Consider the following 24123-nt stretch of genomic DNA (forward strand, 5'->3'; position numbering starts at 1 on the left):
TGTGCTGAGATTCAGTACTTTAAAGCAAACCTGGCAGTAATACTCCATTTCAAAAAAAGCTCCAACCTGAGTAGTGAGGCTGAGAGAGGGCCAGTGAACACGATGATATAAAAAGAAAGTACTGCTGAAATAAGAAATAGAGAACTCAGCTTGGGTGAACAATCTGAGAGATTTTTTATCCATCTCCCTCATTTTACTAATGAGAAAATTGAAGCTCAGACAGGTCATAGTAGAGCCAAGTCTATAAAGCAGCTGCCTGTTGTGAAGCCACAGGTAAGATACAAGTAGAAATAAAGAAGTATATATTTTTCCCATACCCAAATTCTCCCTTGGAAAAGTGCTTTTGACCTGATCAAGGCAGGCGATCACAAAGTTGGTGAATAAGAAGAAAATACAAATGAAGTAAATTTTTTTTTGCTTGAAAGCTTAATTATGCCCCCATTAATGGAACTTTGATGCCCTCAAGAGATAAATACTAAGTAATTGCAATTTTAATTTTACCTCTTTCACCATGGGTTAAAAAGAAGTTTGAAATTTTAATCTTCAAAAAGCTATGAATGTTGTACGATTTTAAAATGGGGTACTTTGGACAGTGTTTGCAGAGAACAGAGGTATGACCAGCTAAGCCCTGGCAGAAATATGAGTTAGGAGGGGTTGGAAACAACATGTAATTTAAAAAATATCACATGAGGATAAATTAAGATAATGTATATGAAAGTGCTTTTAAAATGATAAAATATTACATAAATCTAAGGTGCCCGTTATCTTGTTCTTTGATCCTACCTAGTAAGTTGTACATTTGATCAATTCATAACTATGACATTTTATTTTCCTGGGCTAAGGTTAATGAAATGTTTTATGCTTATCATAAACCATTCATTACCTCAGGAAGAAGTGTTCTCCCAGTGGGTTCTAGAGAGAAAACAGCAGTGTAGTCTGCCCATTTTAGTGAGACATTTTGAGTTAGGAGACTTATATTTTATGTATCTATTGATACTATGTTTTCTACAGGACTCTATAATTGATCCTTGGTGATTCATTTTTGTTAATTTCTGAAATAAAAACAAAAGTTCATGCTGGGGATGTAGGTCATAACAGTGACATGTGTTGGTTATCTTTTTTAAATTGGTATTAAGCCTTGAAATAAAAGATTTTTTTTTTTTAAATAGAAAGTCTAGTCAACACAATGCCTGTGGTAGGAGTACAAACATGCCCCTTTTTATTTACGGTGGCATTTACCAGGCACTACAGGGGTGCTTCAACATTTTACTTATGTAATTGACTGGACAACCAGCTCCACTTGCTTGGTGGGGTATGAGTTAAATTCCACCCACATTTGCTGAGTGTCTATTATAGGCAAAGAACTATACTAGATCTATGGAAAGTATTGATTTGAAGAGTGACTTCATGTTATACCAAAAAGCAATCTGGCCTACAAGTTTATAAATCTGAGTTCAAGAACTGTTCTGGGTCTAACACGTTCCTTGACTCCAGGAAACCCCTTAACTTATTTGAATCTCATTGTCACCATGGGCAATCTGCAAAAAAAAAAAAAAAAAAAAAAATTCCCACCTTGACTCAATAAAGGTATTGTTAAGAGACAGTGTACATGAAAGCACTTTTTAACACATAAGCACCAGAAACTCATACTGTTGTTTATAGAGTCATAATTGCCATGGCCCTTTGAAGCATATGGCAGCCATGTTGGATTCACAGCTACCCAGAAGCACAGCACACAGAGTGCCTCAGGGCCATGGCTCTCCACTGTGCCATGTGCTGCTCAGCCCAGGGCTGAGTGTAAATTAAACATAAACTAAGCTTTATAGAAGATAACTTGTTTAAATACTACAATTAAACTCAAATATCTTCATAGCAAAGCAGATTGTTTTAAAATGACAGCCTGAATGTAATGAAGGATTTGATTTATTGCCTAGGTCATGAACACAGGCTTTTCTTGGGCTATGTGGGAAGGGAATGTTTCCTCCGTGGTCTGAGCTAGCTTACAATGGTGGTATCAGCAATAGGAATTCATTTGTCAAGAAGTTCCCACAATTGTCTAAAGGAAGAAGGAGTTTAGTCATACTTCATTGGGATTGGAAATTTGTTAACTTATCACTGTCTACATTGTGAATATGGATGACAATAGGGAGATACCATAACCAATACTTCCTTCACTTAGTAAATTAGACAGAGTCATTACTGATCCATATGGCAGTGCCAGTAGAATAGCATTTACTTCATCACTGCTTCACACTAAAACCAGAAGCTTTGTGATAGGAAAAGAAGCAGGTGTGAAAAGAGATCTGAATTGAATTCAGTGAAGTATGAACTTAGGATCACCAAAGATTCACAGTCAAGAAACTATAAAATGTCAGATCAGGACAGATCCTTGGACATAGCATTGTGATAATGTAAGGAGCATGTACTTTAGTTTTAAACTGAGGATCAAATAGAATTCAAACAAAAGCCCCCAAGTCTTTAGGGAGAAACAAAATACCCCAAATCCCCAATATCCCCCAAGTCTGTAATCTAAGTTTGATTACAACAGCAAGCCCTTAGGGCAATGAGGACCATTCTGTAGGGATCCCACTTTCTGGGAAAAAAAAGAGAATTTACCACATTTAAACCGGTCCATGGAAAAGGAATTAGGATGTAACAAATTTTATTATATGGACACAGAAAGCCCTTGTGGAATCCAAGAAAAGCCAAGTGACAAGAACTTTGAAGGGCAGAAATTATTGGCCCTTTTATTCCTCTAGTTTTTTGTTTGTTCATCTATTTCTATTATTATCAGTTCCTGCCTCTCCATTAGATTTTCCTTCTCTCTGTCTCGCTGTCTCTCTCCATCTGTCTCCGTTTCTGATCTGTCACTCTGCTCCTCCTTTCCTCCCTTCCTCTTCTTTCCCTTCTTCCCTTTCTCCTCTCTCCTCTGGTCTGATTTCTGATCACTACTCAACAGCTTTTGTATCATTAGCTTCCATGTGGTTCATAACAGCCTTGGTCCTGAGGCCATATGTCTCCCAACTCAAGCATTCGCAGTTTGCTGCTAGGAAGCATCTTTGCATTCTTAGCCAAATAGCCTGATTCATCTTTATGAAACAAACCATACAAGTTATGTGTTATTTGTCAGGCAGTGATTGAAACATTTGGATCCCATCAATTGTGCTTTGTGTGAGGAGGGGAGAATAGGGAAGTCCTGGTGGTCTGCTAGTGAATCATTTGGGTCATGGATTGAAGCAATTTCCCCTGAGTGAAATATATCTACTAAGGGAGCTGTAACCATCTTGATCTTTCAAGCATTTTCAAGACTGAAACACTACAATGCTAATCAATCTCTATTTGGTTCACTCTTCTAGCTTTTAGATATACCCTGTGTGTAGATGAACCATTTTGAAGGCAGAAAAAGGAGACCAACATGCTAGTACTATTCCTAGCCAAACTGAAAGTTTGTAGATTTCTATTGACCCAGAACCATAAAATGTAAAATCCAACTTTCTAGGTAATTTTTTTTCCCCAGTACCATCTCCACCAGTCTTAGAGAAATAATTCATTCAACAAATATTTATATATGAGGCAATCTCCTTGGTAAATATGAAAGACAACTGATTCCCTTTATAGAGCTTTCATTCTAATTGGAGTAGAGATGATGCTGAGGCTAATATCAATAGCTAGGCAATTAGGGGAGAATGGACAGTTATGTTTGGTGCTGCCATCTTGTCTGGGTTTGACAATAGAATAGTTGCTTATCTCTAAATAAAGGTTGTTTAAAGCAGTGATAATATTAGAAAGCTGAGCAAAAGAAGTTCTACATAGGTAAGTAAGCACCTTATTGAAGAAATATTAATGTTAGGAAGATAAATCTAAAACCCAAATTATCGCAAGTATCATCATACTTATAGGCACGGATATTTGTGTAGCTATTTACTGTATCTTAACCCCTGTCACTTGTATTACATTTCACAACTACCCTATAAAGCATTGACATCATTATTGTTGTCATTTTACAAATGAGAAAGTTAAGGCTCAGGGAGGTCAACAGATTGTTGCTAAAGAATTCATACAACAAATAAAGTAGAAGAACCAGGACTCATCCTGGTTTTTTGTTTGTTTGTTGTTTGTTTGTTTGTTTGTTTCCTACTCTGGAGGGACATTTAGTATGTCTTTTTTGCCTCTTTCTGACATCATAGGTTTATTAAAGTTTATGAAACTTTATTGACAGAGAAAGTGTGTGTGTGTGTGTGTGTGTGTGTGTGTATTGGTTCGATCAGAAAAGGAGACTCTGACTTTTAACACTGCTAATGTAAGGTCCATATTTAAAATGTTTTAAAGCATGCTTAATTAAATATTGAATTTTAAGCCAATGCTCAGTTATACCTTTTTTCCAAGGAGGAATTGAAAGAGCTAATCCATTTGTATTTTTTAGTTATATATTAAGTTACAAGGATTGAAATAAAAATAAAAGATCAAACCCAAAATATTTTGTAATACAGGAGTAAAGTTGTGGAGAAAATGATTAATTGGGGGAGAATAAGTTGCTGATACATTTATGCATTGGTTTTCCAGGAGATCTCAGAGGTTGGGGACTATACTGGAGTGAGGCATCTTTTAAGTACAGGTAGTAAGCAATGGACAATCAGAAAGAGTCCCGTTAGAAGACTTTCTATTTACGGAAAGGGGATCAGTACAACACACAACTTTAGAGTAGCTCTTATGTGAAAGCAGTCTACCCACCTGGCTAACTTTCTTACCATCTACGACCATCTGGCCCTCAGTTTGGACCTCTGACTTTTTTCCTTGTTTTTACTGTGTCTGTCTTTTATGCTGACAACCTGCTCTCTTTTCACCCCTTATTTAAAATTATATCCTCTTTTTTTAAATCTACTGTCTCTGATGAGTATGAATCTTATCTTTCTAGAACCCTAAGAAACTCCTTAAAAACCAAAAGTGTTGATTGACCCCCACTTTAGGGACAAATTCCAAGATAATATTCTCACATGAACTTAAAATCCTTAAATTTTCTTGACTAGACAGAATTAATCCACTGTCTGTTGAGAAAGGGATGGGGAAGTTCCCTGAAAAGTGGCTGAGTTTATTAAGAAGCATTTCCTGATAGTGTCTAAGTGATCCCCTCTAGGATTAGTGCCATTCTTTTTTAATTTCTTTAAGATTTTTAATTAAATTTGTTGGGATGACTTGGTTAGTCAAATTACATAGGTTTCAGGTGTACAATTCTATAACACATCATCTATATGTTGCATTGAGTGTTCAGCACCCAAAGTCAATTCTCCTTCCATCATCATACTTGTATATTGGACCTCCTTGAGTGCCATTTCCTAATTGAATCAAATTTCATAAATCTTGAAGTTCTCCAGCGCTTCCTCAACTTTACTGTTAAATTATTCAATAATTTTATTTGCCCTCCCACACTACCACAACCACTAATTTATTCAGTATCTTGATTAATAATCAGACTAGGTTTTGTGAATGTTCTAGGTTTGTTTTATCTAATAGAATCTCTTTTTTATAATAGGAATTAAAACTTTTATCATTTCTTTAATGAAAAATATATATTAAATGTAGAAAGGTGAAAATACAGTTGATTACAATGGAAAAACAATACACAGATACATTTTGATCTCATTTAGTCTATATCCTTCTGTGTTTAAAAAATAACTGTATATATGTAAATGTATGTGTACATTTTTATAAACAATTATCATCTTGTAGATTTTGTTTTGTAATGCACATGCAATAAGTCAGACAGAAAAAGTCAAGAACCATATGACTTATTCATATATGGGATATAGAACTGAAATCAACAAAGGAAGAAGACAAACAAAGAAACAAAAACTCATAGACAAAGACAACAGTCTAGTGGTTACCAAAGGGTAAGGGGGAGGGGTAGTAGAACAGGGTGAAAGGGGTCAAATATATGTGATGGAAGGAGAACTGACTCTGGGTGGTAAACACACAGTGCAATATACGGATGACGTGTTGCAGAATTGTACACTTGAAACCTATATAATTTTACTAACAATTGTCACCCCAATAAACTTAATGAAAAGATCATTTTGATTTAGATGACATATGTCTATGCCATAAAAGGTATAGAGACTATTTAATAGAATTTCTTGAACTTGCCAAGTACAAACTAGATTTTCAGTTAGGACAGAAGCAAGACTTCATTATATAGCACTCTTTGTTACTAGATTGAGCCATATGAAATTATTGATATTCGACGCAATTGACCTACAAAAATGGCATTTTTATGTGGTTTAACTTAAAGTAATATCAGCTATTAAAATAAATTTCACATGATTATTCAATCTTAACTTTTTATCATGTGGAGGATAGTGGAGGTTTTCTGTACTTTTTAAATTTAAGCTATGTTTAATGTTAAATGATCAAATTACATTATTTTCATTTCACAAATTTTTGGAAGTTTGAAAATATTCAAATAGATGTTTGGCTAATTTTTTCATCTAAATTTTTGACTAAGTTTTTAGAATTGTAGAGATTCAACTTTAGTTTTCAAGACACTTAGGTTTGCAATTTGATGATAAAGGATAGCTCTTGCAGATAGGCACCAATGCCAAAATACCACAGGTGGTGGTGGCAAGTGGTTTGTTTTGTTTGTGCAGTGTTTGTTTGTTTTTCTTTTTGGGTTTCTTCTCTTTGGATTTTCCATAACATTTAGCAAAGAAGTCCATAGAGAACTGAAGAATAGCCAATTATATTATTTACGAACTCTTAAGCACAGTTGCTGCATTCCAGGTAATTGGCGGAAGCTTGATTTAAGTGGAAAGGTTAATTGGAATTAGGATTCCCTAACATTTTTTTCCTATTCTTTAGCAATTCTTTGGTGATTAATGCAGAAATTTTCCATAAGCCTACTCACAGCTGTGTTGCTGATATTTGGAATGAAAGGGATGTTAGATAATAGTATTTACCTTTGTGATTGCTGCTTGTGAGTCAAGTGTAGTGTTCACCTAAGGTGTGGTCAGGCAACTGTTGCAACTGCAACTTGCTGCTGACATTTTCGTTGCTTTAAAGATTCTTGGGAGAATAGCAGCTTGTTATTCTTGGGAGAATAGCACCTCTTCTTTTCTACCAAAGGGTGAGGGGGAGAATCTATGGGAAAGCAAGTTAGGAGGCTATAGAAATGAATGCTGACAATTCTGTTATCTTGCCAAAGATAAATTCCAGCTATTTAGTTTAACCCTTTTTCTCTGGCAAAAAATAGGCATAAGCTCTTTATAAGTCTCTTTCATATGTGAGAAGAGTGGGGAATGAGGGCACTTTCATGCATTTTTTTTTTCATTTTCAGATAGACTGGTATGGGAAAGATAAAAGTATTGCACAAATACTGTGTTGTATATATGTATACGTATATGTATAAAATATCATTTAATGTATGACAGATATGCTTCCTAAAAGTCAATGTAACATGAAAAGGTAGGTTAATGATAGCAAAAATTAAAAAGTTATAATACCCAGTATTAATGTAAGTATAGAAAAACAAGTACAGGGTAAACGCATATATGCTTTCTGCAGGATATTTTAGTTGTATGTGTGTATATATGTATGTATGTATGTATACAAATGTATATGTAATCAATTCATATTCCTTCAACCTAGAAAACTCACTTTTAGTAATTTGTAAAACGAATATTTTCACAAGTTCATGAAGATATACATACAAGTTGTTCTGTGTAGCACTGAAACAGTCAATTGGAAACCACCTAAATGTCCATCTACTACGTACTGGATAGAAGATGAATTAAATAAATTAGAACACATCCATATAACGGAATACTATATAACTATTGAAAAGAGTAAAGTACATGTGTATATGTCAGGATGTACATGATATATTAAGTTTAAAAAGTCAAGATGCCACGTGATGTAATGTACAATCCCACATTTATAACAATTTAAAGTGGATCCTTACAAAGAGAAAATGTATCAAATTTTTAAAGGTAAATACTAATACTAAACAATATATTTCCATTAAAATATTGACAATAACATTCATCAAGGCAAGTAATGCACTGAACACAACTATATAATAATATGAATTGTGCTCATTACAGATGGAAATTGGTAAAGGAATGCTCCATCTTTCTGAAAAACACTCATTATTTTTATAGATCTTTAAAGCATCCATATACTAATACACAACGTCTATATAAGCATACAATAGTAATAAAATGGTTCATAATTATAAAGCACTATTATTTTTCCAAAGCATTTTTATACCCATCATTTTCTTTCTAAATCATTCATTGTGTTTACCTAGTGCAGAAATGTTTGTCATTCTTCATTTGTCAGTCTCCTTTCCTGAAATAAGGAAGATAGATGATACACTCTAGGAAAATGCTTTTGGCATTAAGAAGTTTATCTATCAAGATGCAAACGCTAAGACCTTTCAGGGAAGGACAGAGAAATACTGAAAGGAATGAGAGAAGGAACCAAAGAAATACTCCAAGCTAAGTGTATAGTTTTATGTATCACTCTACAGAATTTTTTGACATCAGTTGGACATATGTGTTGGTCGTTTGCCTGTTTTCTTTTCCATTTATTCCCTGACATTTCTTTGGTGTGCTCTGTATGTCAGAGAACTGAACTCTGGAGTTTACCTTCCTCAGACTTCCTTGCCCACTAGGATTAGCCATAAGGAAGCACTTCAGTCAAATAAAAAAGGGGAGGAAGGGAGAAGCCAGAGTATTTCTTCCCTTTTCTCTCTGCCTTGGTCAGCACTTACAACAATGTCTGGGTCTGCTCCATGACTTAAGCTCCCGTTGGATGGGAACCCCTCTATGGACCCAGTTCTCATCCATCTTTTCCCAATGTGTAATCTTGGCCCCTTTGTACAATGTTGGTGGGAATTCAATTTGGTGCAGCCACTATGGAAAACAGTATAGGGTTTCCTCAAACAATTGAAAACAGAACTACCATATGATCCTTTAATCCTCCTTCTGGGTATTTATCCAAAGTACTTGATTTCAGAATATTAAAAAGATACAGCACTCCAATGTGCACTGCAGCATTATTAACAACCAAGATGTGAAAACAACCTAAATGTCCATCGACAGGTGAATTAATAAAGAAAATTTTGTATATACATACAAAGGAATATTGTTCAGCCTTACAAAGGAATGAAATTTTGAAATATGCAACACCATGGATGAATCTTGAGGACATTATGCTAAGTGAAATAAGCTCGTCACAGAAATACAAATTCTGCATGATTCTACTTATACGAGGTATCTAAAATAACCGAATTCATAGAATCAAAGACTGGAATGGTAGATTCCAGGGACTGATAAAAGGGGGAAATAAAGAGTTACTAATCAACAGGTAAAAAATTTCAATTAAGCAGGAGAAATAAATTCTGAGACACGCTGAACAATATTGTACCTATAATCAACAATACTGTACTGGACACTTAAAATTTTATAAAGCTACAGTAACCGAAACAGTACGATAGTGTCATAGAGACAGACATATAACTCAGTGGAATAGAATAGAGCCCAAAATAAACCCTTAATAGTTGAATAAGATTTTATTGTGTCAGTATACATCAGCTATTTAATCAATTTCCTGTGTTTTGATAATCAGACTAATAAAAATGTCCCATATTTTATATATCTGCATCAACTTGTTCTGTGCTGTTAAAGGCAAAATACATATAAATGCTTGAATGATGTAATTATCTTCATTAGTTAGCTAGGAGTGATTAAAATCCTACTAGGTGCTCAGCACAGTTCTAAATGCTTTATATATTTAGTCGTCTTTAAAATAATTATTGGCATTCTAATTTAATAGATTAGGCATGAGGGCTCAGTGTAGTTGCATAACTTGTCTGAAGTCATATTGCTCGTAAGTGGCTCAAATGGAATTTCAATCAGGCAGGATTTTCCCCCCAAGCTTGTTCTATTTCTCCATCATGCCTAGTACACCTTGACTTTGAAAGCAAAGTGAAGAAAGCCATAACTTATACCATGAATCACAGACCTTGAAATATTAAAGGTAGAATAGGACAATCACAAAACAGCAATATACATTGTTCCAGACACTTTACAGTTATTTTTATCTTTTGCTTTAGAGATCATTGGCCTTTAGAGATCCATGGACAAGTAAGGTTCAGAAAAAAAATGCATTGCCACTTAAAAAAAGTCAGATTTAGAAAGATAATATCCATATTCAAATGTTAAATAAATATAAACATATATCCAAAGTGTTTCTAACTTCAAACAAATGGTCCAACTTCAGCTAAATAATTATACCTCTAATTAGAATATGCATATTGGTAATATTTAATGAACAATAAAAAAGAAGAGTATAATTATTCTGAACTGTGATAGTTCTCCTGTAAACAATTTTTGAATATTTACTTGCTGCAGGTACTAGTGATTAAAAAAAAAAAAATCCCAGAGAAGTTTCACACAGAGGTGATGTTTAAGGGTCTTGAAAGACATATAAGTGCTCACCAGATAGAAGAATAGGGAAAAGACATCCTTGCCCTAAGAAACACAATAAATGCAAGGTTGGAGCAGGAAAAACATATGGTGAGCCAAAGAAATGATGAGTACAAAGCATCCCCATTACACACATATACACACATCTATGTTTTTTAGAAAGCAATTTGATCCTCCTGTTTTCTGTTTGTTGTTTTTAATTAAAATATATTTGACATATAGCATTGTGGAAATTTAAGGTGTACACCATGTGGATTTGATTTTGCAATCTGATGGCCATTGCAACGATAGGGAACACTTCTATCACATCACATAATTATTGTTTCTTTTTTTTTGTGGTGGGAATAATTAAGATGTAGTCTCTTAGCAAGTTTGATAAATATAATACCGTTTCCCTGAAAATAAGACCTAGACGGACAATCAGCTCTAATGTGTCTTTTGGAGCAAAAATTAATACAAGACCCGGTATTGTATTGTATTGCGTTGCGTTGCGTTGCGTTGCGTTGCGTTGCGTTGTGTTGTGTTGTATTGTATTGTATTGCATTATACAAGACCCGGTCTTATTTTACTATTAATTTTTGCTCCAAATGACGCATTGGAGCTGATTGTCCGTCTAGGTCTTATTTTCGGGGAAACAGGATACAGTATTGTCATCTATATTCACTGTACTGTGCATTGTATCTCCAGGACTTATTTATCCACTAGTTGCAACTTTATACCTTCAAACATTTCTCCTATCCCCCACACTGGTAATCACCATTTTACTCTTTGTATTTATGAGTTTGTTTTCTTTAGATTCCACCTATAATATAAGAGATATGGTGCAGACCTTCCTATTTTCTGATCTCTTTTCCTAAATGGTCTCTTCTTTAGCAGCAAAATGGACACTAAAGTATTTTTCTAAACAAACAAGTTTCTTACCTTTATTATTTTAATATAATTCATAATTATTAATATAAAGATTGTTTTAATATATAATAACTCTTGAAAAGCTGTTAAAATAAGTTTATTTTGCAATATTAGTATGTGGGAAGAAAATATTAGATATAAAAATAGAACATAAGAATTCAGGGTATCCTGATCGAATTGTAGGACTAGAAGTTGGCGTGGCGAAATGAATGTTTCTTACAAGGTCATACCTGCCCTTTGATTCTATCAATTATTACAGTAGAAGGACTTTTTTCAACCATCCCTAAATGCCAGTGCATGAATCCCTCCTCACCTCCTTTCCTTTTTCAAAAGCACTGCTAATAATGTAATTCGCTTTTTGTTCTGATTTGTATTATCTTCTATTACATTGATTTGTAGCGTGAATATCCAATGTCCAAGTCCTACAAAGAAACAAGCAAGAAAACTTAAACAAAAATAAAATGTTGGGTACTGTCTTTTTTTTTAATCCTAATTTCCATAATTAAATTGTCCTTGATAAATGCAGGTGGGAAAGTTGCTGTGCATTGTCACTGGGCTTTGAATTTAGAGTTTGTCCACTACTGTAATAGAATTCAAAGATAGGGTTGGGGATCTTGATTCAATAACAAATGAGAAACCAGTATCGCCTGGAAATAGGTTACATAATTTATAATAAATCACTAAGAGGAAATGTGAATATTGAGTGCCTCACAATATATCCATTTGGTGGGTCAGAGTTTAAGGAATTAAGCTGTAACTAGAGAATTTAATTAGTCTTTGAAAAGCTGCTGCTGCTTTGCCTCAGGCTCTTGCAGGTTTCTGGTTGATGATTTTCTTAATCAATGCCCTGCTTTCCAGCCTGAGTTAAAATGGGATTATTTACCATACTAAATATTTTAAAATACAATTTTACTGATTGTAATAGAAAAAGTGTAAAAAAATCAAAGTTTTTACTAATTCTATCACCTATATTATATACCCTTACAGCTTGTTTCAATCTATGAGTGTGTATGTGTGTGTATATGTATAAGTATCCATAATAGATTTAATATTGCTCTTATTGGTCTGTTAACAAAATCTGGTACAATATCATTGAGAATACTACTGAATCTCATTTGCTACACCTGAAAGGTAGTTAGAATTGTACATATTCTTAAACAATATAATTTTTTATGGGAAACATCATTCACTGTTGGCTTTTTTCTGACATCGTTGCCATGTGAAGTATATTTCCGTTGTTCCATTAGATCTAGCTTGACTCTTGGTGCAGTTTTCATTATTGAACAACTGTTTGCTTATGTACTACTTTCGTAATGGCATCCCATCAGGGGATGCTTACTTGAGCAAGTTTTTCTTTTTTTCAATTGAAATCAGGCTTTCTTGACTTTATGAATCCACGGGCAACTCTAGTTAAAACAATCCATCTAAGAATGGGTTAAACTCTGATAATTTGGGTGAAGACAGGTTTGGGGGTTTTATTATTTAAATGTTTTTAAATGTTAAATCTTTTTACTTGAGTTTTCAGTCTTCATATTCCCTTTCACAATTTGTGTTCCTTTCAAATTCCTTCCACCCTGATCATTTTCCCTTTAAAGGGATGGTTTCGGTTTCTGTTTCTGGTTTTCTTTGTTTTGTTTTTCTGTTTGTGTTTTTTGTTCTTGTTGTTTTTTGTTTGTTTGTTTGTTTGTTTTACTTTTTCACTTTTATAATTAGAGTATAGTAACATACAACATATATTAGTTTCAGGTATTCAACATAATTAGTCAATTTGTATACATAGTGAAATAATCACCATAGTGATTCTAGTTAATATTTATCACCATACAGTTACAATTTTTTCGTTGATGAGAACTTTTAAGGTCTCTCTTAGCAACTTTCAAATATATAATACAGTGTTATGAACTAGACTAACCATGATATACATTATGTCCCTATAACATTTATTTTATAACTGGAAGTTGATACCTTTTGACCCCCTTTACACATTTCTCTGAGTCCCCCAACCCCCACCTCTGGTAACCACCAATCTGTTTTCTGTATCTATGAGCTTAGTTTGTTGCTTTCTTTTGTTTTTGTTTCTAGATTCCACTTATAAGTGAGACCACATGGCATTTGTCTCTTCTGTCTGACTTATTTCACTCAGCATAATACCCACTAGGTTTATCCATGTTGTCACACATGGCATGATTTCATTCTTTTCTGATGGCTGAATAACATTCCGATATATATGTATATATCACATCTTTATCCATTCATCCATCAATAGACACTTTGGTTATTCCCATGTCTTGGCTATTGTAAATAATGCTTCAGTGAACATGACAGTGCAGATATCTTTTCAAATTAGTGTTTTCGTTTTCTCTAGGTAAATGCCCAAAAGTGGAATTTTTGAATCATATGGTAGTTCTATTTTTAATCTTTTGAGGAACTGTCATACTCTATTCCATAGTGGCTGCACCAATTTGCAATCCCACCAACAATGCACAACGGTTTTCTTTTCTCTATATCCTCTTCAACAGTGTTGTTTGTTTTTGTATTTTTTATAATAGCCATTCTAACAGGTGTGAGGTGACATCTCATTGTGGTTTTGATTTGCAGTTCCCTGATGATTAGTCACATTCAACGTTTTTCTATGTACCCTTCAGTCATCTCTATGTCTTCTTTGGAAAATGTTTATTTAGATCTTCTGCCCCTTTTTAATCAAATTTTTTTTCTATTGAGTTGCATAAAGTTTTTATATAATTTATATATTAATTCATCATGAGATACATGATTTATTAGTATTTTGTTCCATTTCGTAGGTTGCCTTTTCATTTTGTTGACTTTTGTCTTTCATTTTGCCAACGTGGTGTATCGTATTGATTAATTTGCAGATGTTGAACCATCCTTACATCCCTGGAATAAATCACATTTGATCATGGTTTATTGTCCTTTTAATGTATTGTTGAATTCTGTGTGCTAATATTTTGTTGAAGATTTTGTGTCTTTGTTCATCGGGCATATCGGCCGATAATTTTATTTCCTTGTGGTTTTAGTATCTGGGGAATGCTGTCTCATAAATGAGTTTAAAAGTATATTCCCTCTTTCCCTCTTTTTTTTTTTTTTTGGATGAGTTTGGTAGAATTCACCAGTGAAGCTGTCTGTTCCTGGACTTTTGTTCACTGGGAGGTTTTTCATTATTGATTCAATCTCCTTACTAGTAATCAGTCTGTTCAGATTTCTTATTTATTCATTATCCAGTCTTAGTAGGTTGTATGTTTCTAGGAATTTATCCATTTCTTCTAGGTTGACAAACCTGTTGGGATATAATTATTCGATAGTCTCATATTGTCCTGTGTATTTATGTGGTATCAGTTGTAAGGTTTCCTTTCTCATTTCTGATTTTATTTATTTGTGCCCCTGCTCTTTTTGTCTCAGTTAGTCTAGCTAAAGTTTTTTCAATTTTATTTATTTTTTCAAAGAACCAGCTCTAAGTTTCATTGATCTTTGCTACTGTCTTTTTAGTCTCTATTTCATTTATTTCTGCTCTGATATTTTTTGTTATTTGCTTTCTTCTGCTTACAGTAGGATTCATTGTTCCTTCAGGTGTAAAGTTAACTTGTTTGAGATTTTTGTCTCTTGAGATAGACATTTACCACTATAAACTTGCCTCTTAGAAACGCTTTTGCTGCATTCCATATGCTTTGTATGTTATATTTCCATTTTTCTTTTTCTCAAAATATTTTTGATTTTCCCTTTGATTTCCTCTTTGACCAAGTGGTTGTTTAGGAGAATATTGTTTGATCTCCACATATTTTGGTCTGTCCTGGACAATGCTTCATGTGCACATGAGAAGAATGTGTATTCTGTTGTTCTTGGATGGAATGTTTTGTATATGTCTGCTATGTCTATCTGGCATAACATGTCTTTAAGGACAATATTTTCTATTTTTGTCCAGATAATCTATGCTTTTATTATAAGTGGGGTATTAAAGTCCCCTACTGTAATTGTATTGCTATGTTTCTCTTTACGTCTGTTAATATTTGCTTTATTTATTTATGTGCTCTTGTTTGCCTGATGTGTAGTTGTTGATCAGCCAACATTTAGGGTTTTTCCCAAGGAAATTGTTCCATATGTAGCTGTAGACTCAGAGTGTTCATTAGAAGAGGTGAGTTCAGATATCCCTATGTTGTCATCTTGAACCAGAACTTCTGCATTTTGTTTTGGTTTGTTTTGTTTTATTAATCATAGAAGATATGTATTTAAACAATATGCAGAAAACTCTAAATCTAAAAATATATGCAGTGAGACCATATGCAAAGTTGGAATAAATAATTATAAGAAAATTAGTCATTTGGATGGCTGCCAAAAGAAAATTGGACAAATAATGATTGGCTCCACAGAGATATGTTATCTGTGAATTATTAAAAACAAAATTTAATACACACACAAACACACACACACACACACACACACACACACACACACACACACTAATCCTGATCCCAGAAGGGGGGAAATGTTTTCCTTTAATTTAGGAAGGTATAAAATATCTTATTCTCCTGGAAACCAAAACAGTCCTCCCTTAACAATGAAAAAACATAAAATTAGACATGAACTACCCTATAAGAAGGGAATTATTATTAATTAAAGGAGATCTTCAAAGCAAATGGTTCTAACAGTATTTATTTATCAAAAGTTTGTACAATAAAATAGCTATTCTCTCATGATAAAAAAGGCAAATTCACTAGCTGGCAGACTAAATAGGAGTCTTGGTTAGTTAATTATTTAGGCTGGAAATGGTCTAGTAGAATAAGATTTACTGGGACTGTACTTTTTCTCTCTATTATATGTGATAAATTTTCTATTGTATCTGAAGATATTTTTTTTGCTGTCAAATGTTGTTTAGTACATGAGCCTATGTATTCACATCTGAAATGCAAACCTTTTTATTTTCATAAAATTAAAGGTTTATAAAACACATGCTAGTTAAGGAACAAAATAAAGTGTAATAAAAATAAAAAAATAGTAACAGTCCATAAATTAAACTTATTTTAAATCATATCATGTACTACCAGAAAATTAATTTAGTAGGTTTTTTATTATTTTCCCACTTCACTCAATTAGAATTTCATTCAGAGATTTATCTCCTTCAACAAAAACTCTAGGTATAGGCATCTGAGCACTAACATGGTAACTCAGTTATCCCATCAAAGAACAAAGCTTATTCTATCTTCCTGTTGTAACATCTTTAGTGAAGACTGTTCTACATCCATGTTCCAGAGTAAAAAAAAAAGAAAATAGAAGAAAAAGGACCAGAAGATTTTTGCTCATATCTCGTTGGCAGAAATATGTCAAGTGCAAAGGAGGCTGGGATATTGCATAAAAGTAGGAAACAGAAAAAAGGGGTTGAAAAATTGTTGTGTGAACGAACTTACAGTATCTGCCACCTCCCACCTCTTTCACTGTTGAGTAGTTACATGCAAACTTTCTATTTCTATGTTTAAATGATTTCATCCTCTGCCTTGCACAGTGAGTAATCCCCAAATTATATCCAAGTCGCTGCATTTAGCTTTGAAGTCCAGGATCTCTGGGTAGTCTCTCAGTTCCAGGTTTGGTCCTTTGTGATGCTTGGACTTAAAGACAAGTCTTCTTCCTCCAACAATCCCAATTTATTATTACACAGAGAGAAGAAGATAGGATAATAGCAACTTTAAAAGTCTCACTCAGTAAGAGGGAAAGTGGGAAATTTATGACTATTGTTAGTAGATAGCAAATATAAAGTCCTGCTGGATAGGTATACTCAGGACTTCCTACCCTAGCAGAGGAAGTTAGTTACTAGACTAGATAATCGGTAGGCCCCGGTACTTTTTTTTTTGGGGGGGGGGTGAATACCTGTTATCCATTTTCCTCTAAGTCCTTGGTTAATATCTGGGGAGATCTTCCTTGTATAATTTGTCAGTACATACACTCTAGGCAGGTACCGTGTAAAGTGAAAGTCAATAAAATAGAGCTCTAATAATAATAAAAAAGCATTACAAATACAGTAACCATAAATGGAACTGTCTCGAGAAATCCAGGCACATAGTCTTTCTAGTTGATACGAGCCTCTGCTTGACCCCCAGCTTTCTATTGCTGTCACTTCTAGAACTCAGAAATTACTTTAAGTACAGCTATAGTCAGCCAAACTGGAAGCACACATGGCAGTATCATTTCCTGGAAAATTTACCAGGCTTTTAGGAGATGGGCTTCAAGGCAATTGTATGAGTAACCACATAAGCCTAGAAATTTTAACTCTTTCCTACTGGCTCCTCTGTTCTGACCAATTCCTCTCCCTTAATCTAATGGCTGCTGCTTTAGGCCCTACAAAATAGTATGCCAGGGTGAGATTACAATGCCATTGTTCTGACTTGTACCATCAAATTCTCCTTCATTGTCACTCAAAGATGTCTGAAAAGCCCTGGGGCAACAGTTCTATGTCTTTTTGAAGTTGCAGTTACAAACCTCTGCATGTATAGGTACATTTTTGTGTTCAGAAGCAGCTGGCTTTTCTCAGCCCTGCAAGGTTTTAAATTAAGATATTCTGAGTCAATTTATATTGCAGGACACAAGCAGAGTGAGCCTCTTTTAGCATAGCTGTGCTCCCTCATGTGTCTGCTTACAGACTGTCTAGCTGGACTTTGAGTGCATCTCTAATGTAGTGCATTTTTGAAAGCAGCAAGATTTAATGAGCACATGCAAACATTCTGAATTTTACTTCTATCATTCACACTAATAAAAAAGCTTCAGTTGGCATATGGTTGGAGTTCCAAGGTAGGGCAATCAAACTTTGGACCAGCTGTTTCGTTATTGCATTTTAAAATGCATTGGCTTTCCAGCCTGAGGTAATTAAATCTTTACTGTCTGCCCATATCATCTCACTGAGTCAATTCCATGTTTTAAGTTCTGCAATTGCAGCTCCCTTAATTCTTTTTAAATTACGATATTAGTATTCTTACATGCAAATAACAGAGTTTACTCTAGTACTCTAGTTAGCTTATGCAGAAAAAGACTACTTCATAGACTTTTAGGTAACTCAGGAAATTTGGAGAAGTCCAAGTGCCAGCCTCTGAAGCTACTGTGCAGAAACAATGTCCAGTCCATCACGGGGTTTCTTTGGTGAAAACACCATTGCCACTATTGGCCAATCCTTTTACCTCTCAGGACTAAATACCAGAAACTCTACATCAAGTACTAAATCTGCAATCACCACTGATGCCAAAAGAGCAAAGCCCCAGTTTATATAGCCAATTCCTCATTTTGCTCAGTTTTGAGTTCAGATGTTGCTTTGCATGCCGGTCAAATATCTGAACCATAGCTACAAAGGCATCTAGCAACGTGAGTTATCTAACTTCAGTCTTGAGAGGATGAGGGATATAGCCAAAATGGAAGGAGCGTGTTCAAAGATGCTAGGCATTCATACGTGATGATTCTCCACTACAGTCTCTTAAACTAAATCTCTGGTTTTATAACCCATTTCAAAATCCTCGTGTAATTTCTGATGTTTGAAACAGAAGTCCCACTGCTGTCTTTATTCTGTAGAGGTCAAAATATAAGTTCCTGATGGTTGAAACCTAAACCCAGAGCAAACATTGTTTATTGTTTAATATTCCTCAAAAACAGCTCTTCGGAAACTATAAAGAAAATAGGAACTGGCCAGCCTTAAAGAAAGAAAAATAGAACCTGTGTTAGTAATGTAAGATGTTAACAATAGGGGAAGCTGGATGTGGGACATGCAGTAATTCTATACTCTCTTTGCAACTTTTCTGTAAATCTGAAGTTATTCCAAATTTAAAAGTTTTCTTAACTAAAAAATGAAAAAATAGAATCAATGAGAAACAATGAGAAACGCAGAGAGATTGAAATTCTCTGCAGCAAAACCATAAGCATATTTACTGTGGCACATCATTGATTATTTCTATTTATCCTGAATCCATTAATTTCACATACATTTTATTTAGACATTAGCAAAGGAAGAGTTTGGCTGGTTGAATTGTATAATCTTAGTAAGCCTCAACTGTATCTAGCACACTGGTAAGTGCTTAATAAATAACTGCTTAATGGGTGACTGAGTGAATAGATGGATATGTACATGAGGGCATAGTGAACTTTTGATGTCATAATAAAAACAAAAAATACAAACCAAATTAATGAAGAAACTTAATGGAAATATGAATGGTCATTTGGAAGGTGTAATTCCACCTGGTACACAAAAATAATAATTTCTAAGAGAAATTCTGAAAGTATTGTCTCTTTTTCCTCTTACTCTATAACATAGTATATGTGTACATATATGTTTTTGAATTATGTACAAAGACAGGGAGAAGTGATAACATATGTGTATACCGTATATGTGTACTTATGTACACACATACATACGTGTTTTTACTGTTTTATTTGGATTACTATTTGTGTATAAATTTAGCTAAAAATCTTTACCTTAAATTTATAACAGGAACTAGAGCCTCAGAATTTTTTTCTTCAAAATAAGAGGATATTTTATCTTGTTAAAGGATAGATTCTAGACATACTTAACCTATATTTATTATCTAGAACTTGCTATTAAATGTACTTGTTATTTGCAGATTTAAAAAGTTAGATTTCTATCTCCTAGAACTTGCATGAACTCTGGTGATTTATCAAAAGTTGACAAAAAGGGACTTCTTTCTGCTTTTGTAATGTTTTGGGTTTTAAGTTCATGACAGTGGTAACTATTTTTTCTGATACACTTAAGTTTTCTTTCATTAGTTTTTTCTAAGATAAGGATGAGGCAAATAGTCTGGTAGTTGAGGTTTTGTTTCTACGTAGACTGTTTTTTGATAGCAAAGAAATTAAAACCTTAGTCATTTCTAATATAAATTTTGGGTAAATTGCCAGAGATTTCACTGTGTATTTTTTTTTAATACTTTGAAATTCTGAGTAGGTGGGAGACAGCTGTGCTATTATCCACTCTGACTGCCCTTCTTGGTTGAAAGTGCGCGTTGTTAGCTTCTATGAATACGGTGTCATGGATTAATTCTTTCCCCCTCCCCACCATTTCCACTTTAGTTTACCAATAAAATATCTATCAAAACTGGAGACTATTTTATAATGGTTATATCTGTAAGAATGATAAAGCTATTTTTCTTTCAAATATAGTAAAAGGGATTTCATTTTGGCAAAACTTGCAGATTTTTTTAATTCGTATTTTATGAATGACATATACATGCTAGAAACTGTTTCAAGGATAGAGATACTAACAAACATAGGCTCTAACTCCAAAAAGAACGTATGGAATGATGACATTATAATCATATGACTAATATAGATTAAACATGATGTGTCTGTCACTGTGCTAACTGCTGTAAGACATTATTTCACTTATTTTCTATAAAAATCTTATAAGATAGATACTATTTCCCCCATTTTATAGATAAATAAACTAAGATTCATAGAGATTAAGTCATAGAAATAGTAGTTCTCAACACTGTCAGACTCAGGTGACCTTTTTATATAAAATTTATGATTTTTTAAATTCTGAAACAAAATTTTAAAATTTATCAATATAAGTTCAAAAATTAATATAATCCAACTATTATATAAAGGAGAAATAAAAGTAGTCTAACATGTGTTTTAATAAGTAAGGGTAGACACAACCAGCCTAGAATAGATAGTTTAATGGACACATGCTTTCATCTGTAGATGGAATTAGCATGAATGTGACCACCTCAAATGAAGACTGATACAAATATTTTGATTTAAATAATTTGAATGGTTTTGACATTCAAAACCATTACCAAAACCATTATTCAAAAACCATTACCAAAGAGAGTAAATATTTTGATTTAAATAATTTGAATGGTTTTGAGTAACGTAATTTCTCAAAATAGAAAACAACCCTTGGTAAGGTTCTGAACAACAACAACAAAATTTTACTTTGATTAGTGATTTATATACTGGTGGTTTGCCAGGAAATTTCAGTGTCTAGTAAAACATGCAAAAGAGTAAGCGTTTTCATATAGCGATAAGTCCCAAACTGAGTTTTTTTACCAACAGGTTTTGTGTCTTCATCCATGCCTTTGGGTCATTTCAAATCATGTGGACAGTCCTGTAGAAAGTAGGGTGTCTAAATCCCTGACCTAGTCCACTGAATGCCAGTAGTGCTGTTCAATGTTTGTGATAACCAAAAATGTTCCAGACATTGCCAAAATGCTCTGTGTTGAAAACTCCCACCTTTAGAAATAGTGGGGCTGTGATTTGCACACTGGCATGTCAGACCTCACCTCAACTCTCATTTTTTGTGTGCTACATTAGAGATTAATGGAGAGACAGTATATTGTCAGGAGTTCTTAAGTAAATTCTGTACCATGAGCCTATTTGGCAATCTGGTGAAGACTATGAATGCTTTTTCAAAATTGTAGTTTTCAAATGCATAAAATAAAATACATAAAATTGAAAATAAGATAAATTAGATTGATTTAGTTTTAGTACGGTAAATGTAGTTATAAGTAATATGTCACGTTTCATAGCACTGGTAATTTTATATGTAAATATCTGTGGTTTTATTGGTGACAAAAATCTTACAGGTACTAATAATACTGCTGTGGTGTGTTGCCTATATTCATAATTTAAGGAAACTAAAGAGGAAGTATTTTATTATTATTATTTTAATCCAATCTCAGAGATGCTCAGAACTCATTCACTAACCCCAGGTTAAAGACCAGAGTATATAAGTGAATGCATGCACAGAGTAAATTGGGAGGTCAGGGTTGATCAAATTAACTGGCTCAAAAAGCTGTAGAAAAAGTTATGAAGAGTAGGTGATTAGTTGATTCATAAGGAATGATTAGTTAGCAGGCAGAAAAGCATAAGGAAGAGTATATACAAAAGTCATAAGGTCAGGAAAGACCATATATGTGTGGGCAATACTAAGAAGTTTGCTTCAACAAGAGATGGGGGGAGAACCTGAAAATAAGGGATGGACTAAAATGTGCAACTTCTCCTAAAAACCAGAATTTTGTCCTCATTTTACTGGATTTAACAATATACGTGTATGTGTACTGGGAATTTTAGTTTACCAAATAGACTATATGACATCCACTTTCTCAACACCCATTGCAGTAAAATTGGCTTCATATTTATGGTGCAAAATTTTCCTAGCATGGATATGTTGTTCTAGATAACTGTTGTGAATAAGAAATATTTCATAGAGAAAATATCCCAAAGTTTTCTGATCCAAACTTGCTTATATCTAATTCAGTTAAAGAAAATAGGGGGAATAAGGTATGATTTTCTCTGATTAACATTAACTAATGCAACTTTTCTTCAATATCCCTGATACCTGCAACAACCCATGGATGAAATGGGTCAGTGGGAAGTCTCATTTCTTATGTGATATACTGTGACTTTCTGGATGAGATAGACTTAAAATAAGTTGCTAACATCAAATGCCACTTAGAGCAGTTGTCAGTGGTTGTTAACTTATCCACATTTATTTTCAGTGAGTGCCATAATTCTACAGATCGAATCAAAGTCAGAGTGTGGGATGAAGATGATGACATTAAATCCAGAGTCAAGCAACATTTCAAAAAGGAGTCAGATGATTTTCTGGGACAAACAATTGTGGAAGTGAGGACCTTGAGTGGAGAAATGGATGTCTGGTACAACTTAGGTGACTATCTGAAAAGCAGTTAAATAAAATTCCAGAATATCTGTGGCATGTATTACATGCCCATATAGATAAAAATAACCAATGCTTTTCTAGAAAATGCTGTAGGACTTTAAGCAGTTTAGTTTCACTGGAAACTAAAGGTAATAATCATTTATTCAAATTCAGCATTATCGAAAGACATTGGTAAATTTGGGATGAAAAGAGAAAAGTCTTTCACAGAATCAACTGGGTGTCTTTTAGGAGAAAAATATTATCCCATTCTTAATTTTTAAATCATAAAATGTAGATCCAGAAATCTTTGCCAAATGTATCGAAAACAATCAACCTGTGACTTAATACTGTTTGACTTATTTCCTTTGAGTTCCTTAATGAATTTGGGCAAAAAAGGAAATGTGTGTTTTGGATGTCTTTCAAATGGTGATATGAACTTGGCTTTAGTTGTCAAAGCCAAGTATATGTGTGGATTTACTCGTAAGTATGTTTACTCTAATTATGAGAATATGGTTAATTGGCATGATATTTAAATGAAATTTTAATATGGAACCAAAAAATAAATAAATATAGGTCTTAATTTGACTTTTACTAGAATTGAATCATAACCTATGCTCTTCAGTGATAATTGAATAATTGTGAAAATATTTGGATAACCTCAGTTTCTGTAAGGATATGATCCAAATTTTCTTAATCTTATCATCTAAATGTTTTAATTAAATTTGTAAGGGCTGGTTGTGAATCAAAGAAGGGTTTACATAGTTCCAAGATTACAGAGTTTCCATGTAGGATATCAGTATATTTTAGCAAATTAAAGAGTACTTTTTGTTTTTTAAAAACCTACATGCTTCAAGTAATGTAATATTTGACAAAGTAAAAGGAATAAGGTCACATAGAATTAATGAAACTCTAAATTACATAATAACTTAAAGAAGGAGAGATATATACCTTATCTGAACACAAATTCAAGCTAGACTAAGAACTCGTTATCAAAAAACATTTTATTTTAAAGAAGTCTTCCCTAAAGAGAATTGCGGCATCTATATTATTGGCATGCAACTTTTACCTCAGTTA

General features: G+C 33.6%; 1 protein-coding gene across 1 annotated transcript in view; it reads left to right on the forward strand.

The window, feature by feature from the left end:
- UNC13C (unc-13 homolog C) overlaps positions 1-24123 on the forward strand; it is a 497972-nt gene that overhangs the window by 218969 nt on the left and 254880 nt on the right. Inside the window, exon 10 of the mRNA XM_081047963.1 lies at positions 22889-23058. Within this exon, the coding sequence (XP_080904089.1) occupies positions 22889-23058 (170 nt within the window). The remainder of the gene's footprint in view (positions 1-22888; positions 23059-24123) is intronic.

The sequence above is a fragment of the Rhinolophus hipposideros genome, assembly GCF_964194185.1.
Source record: "Rhinolophus hipposideros genome assembly, chromosome: 5".
NCBI lineage: Eukaryota > Metazoa > Chordata > Mammalia > Chiroptera > Rhinolophidae > Rhinolophus > Rhinolophus hipposideros.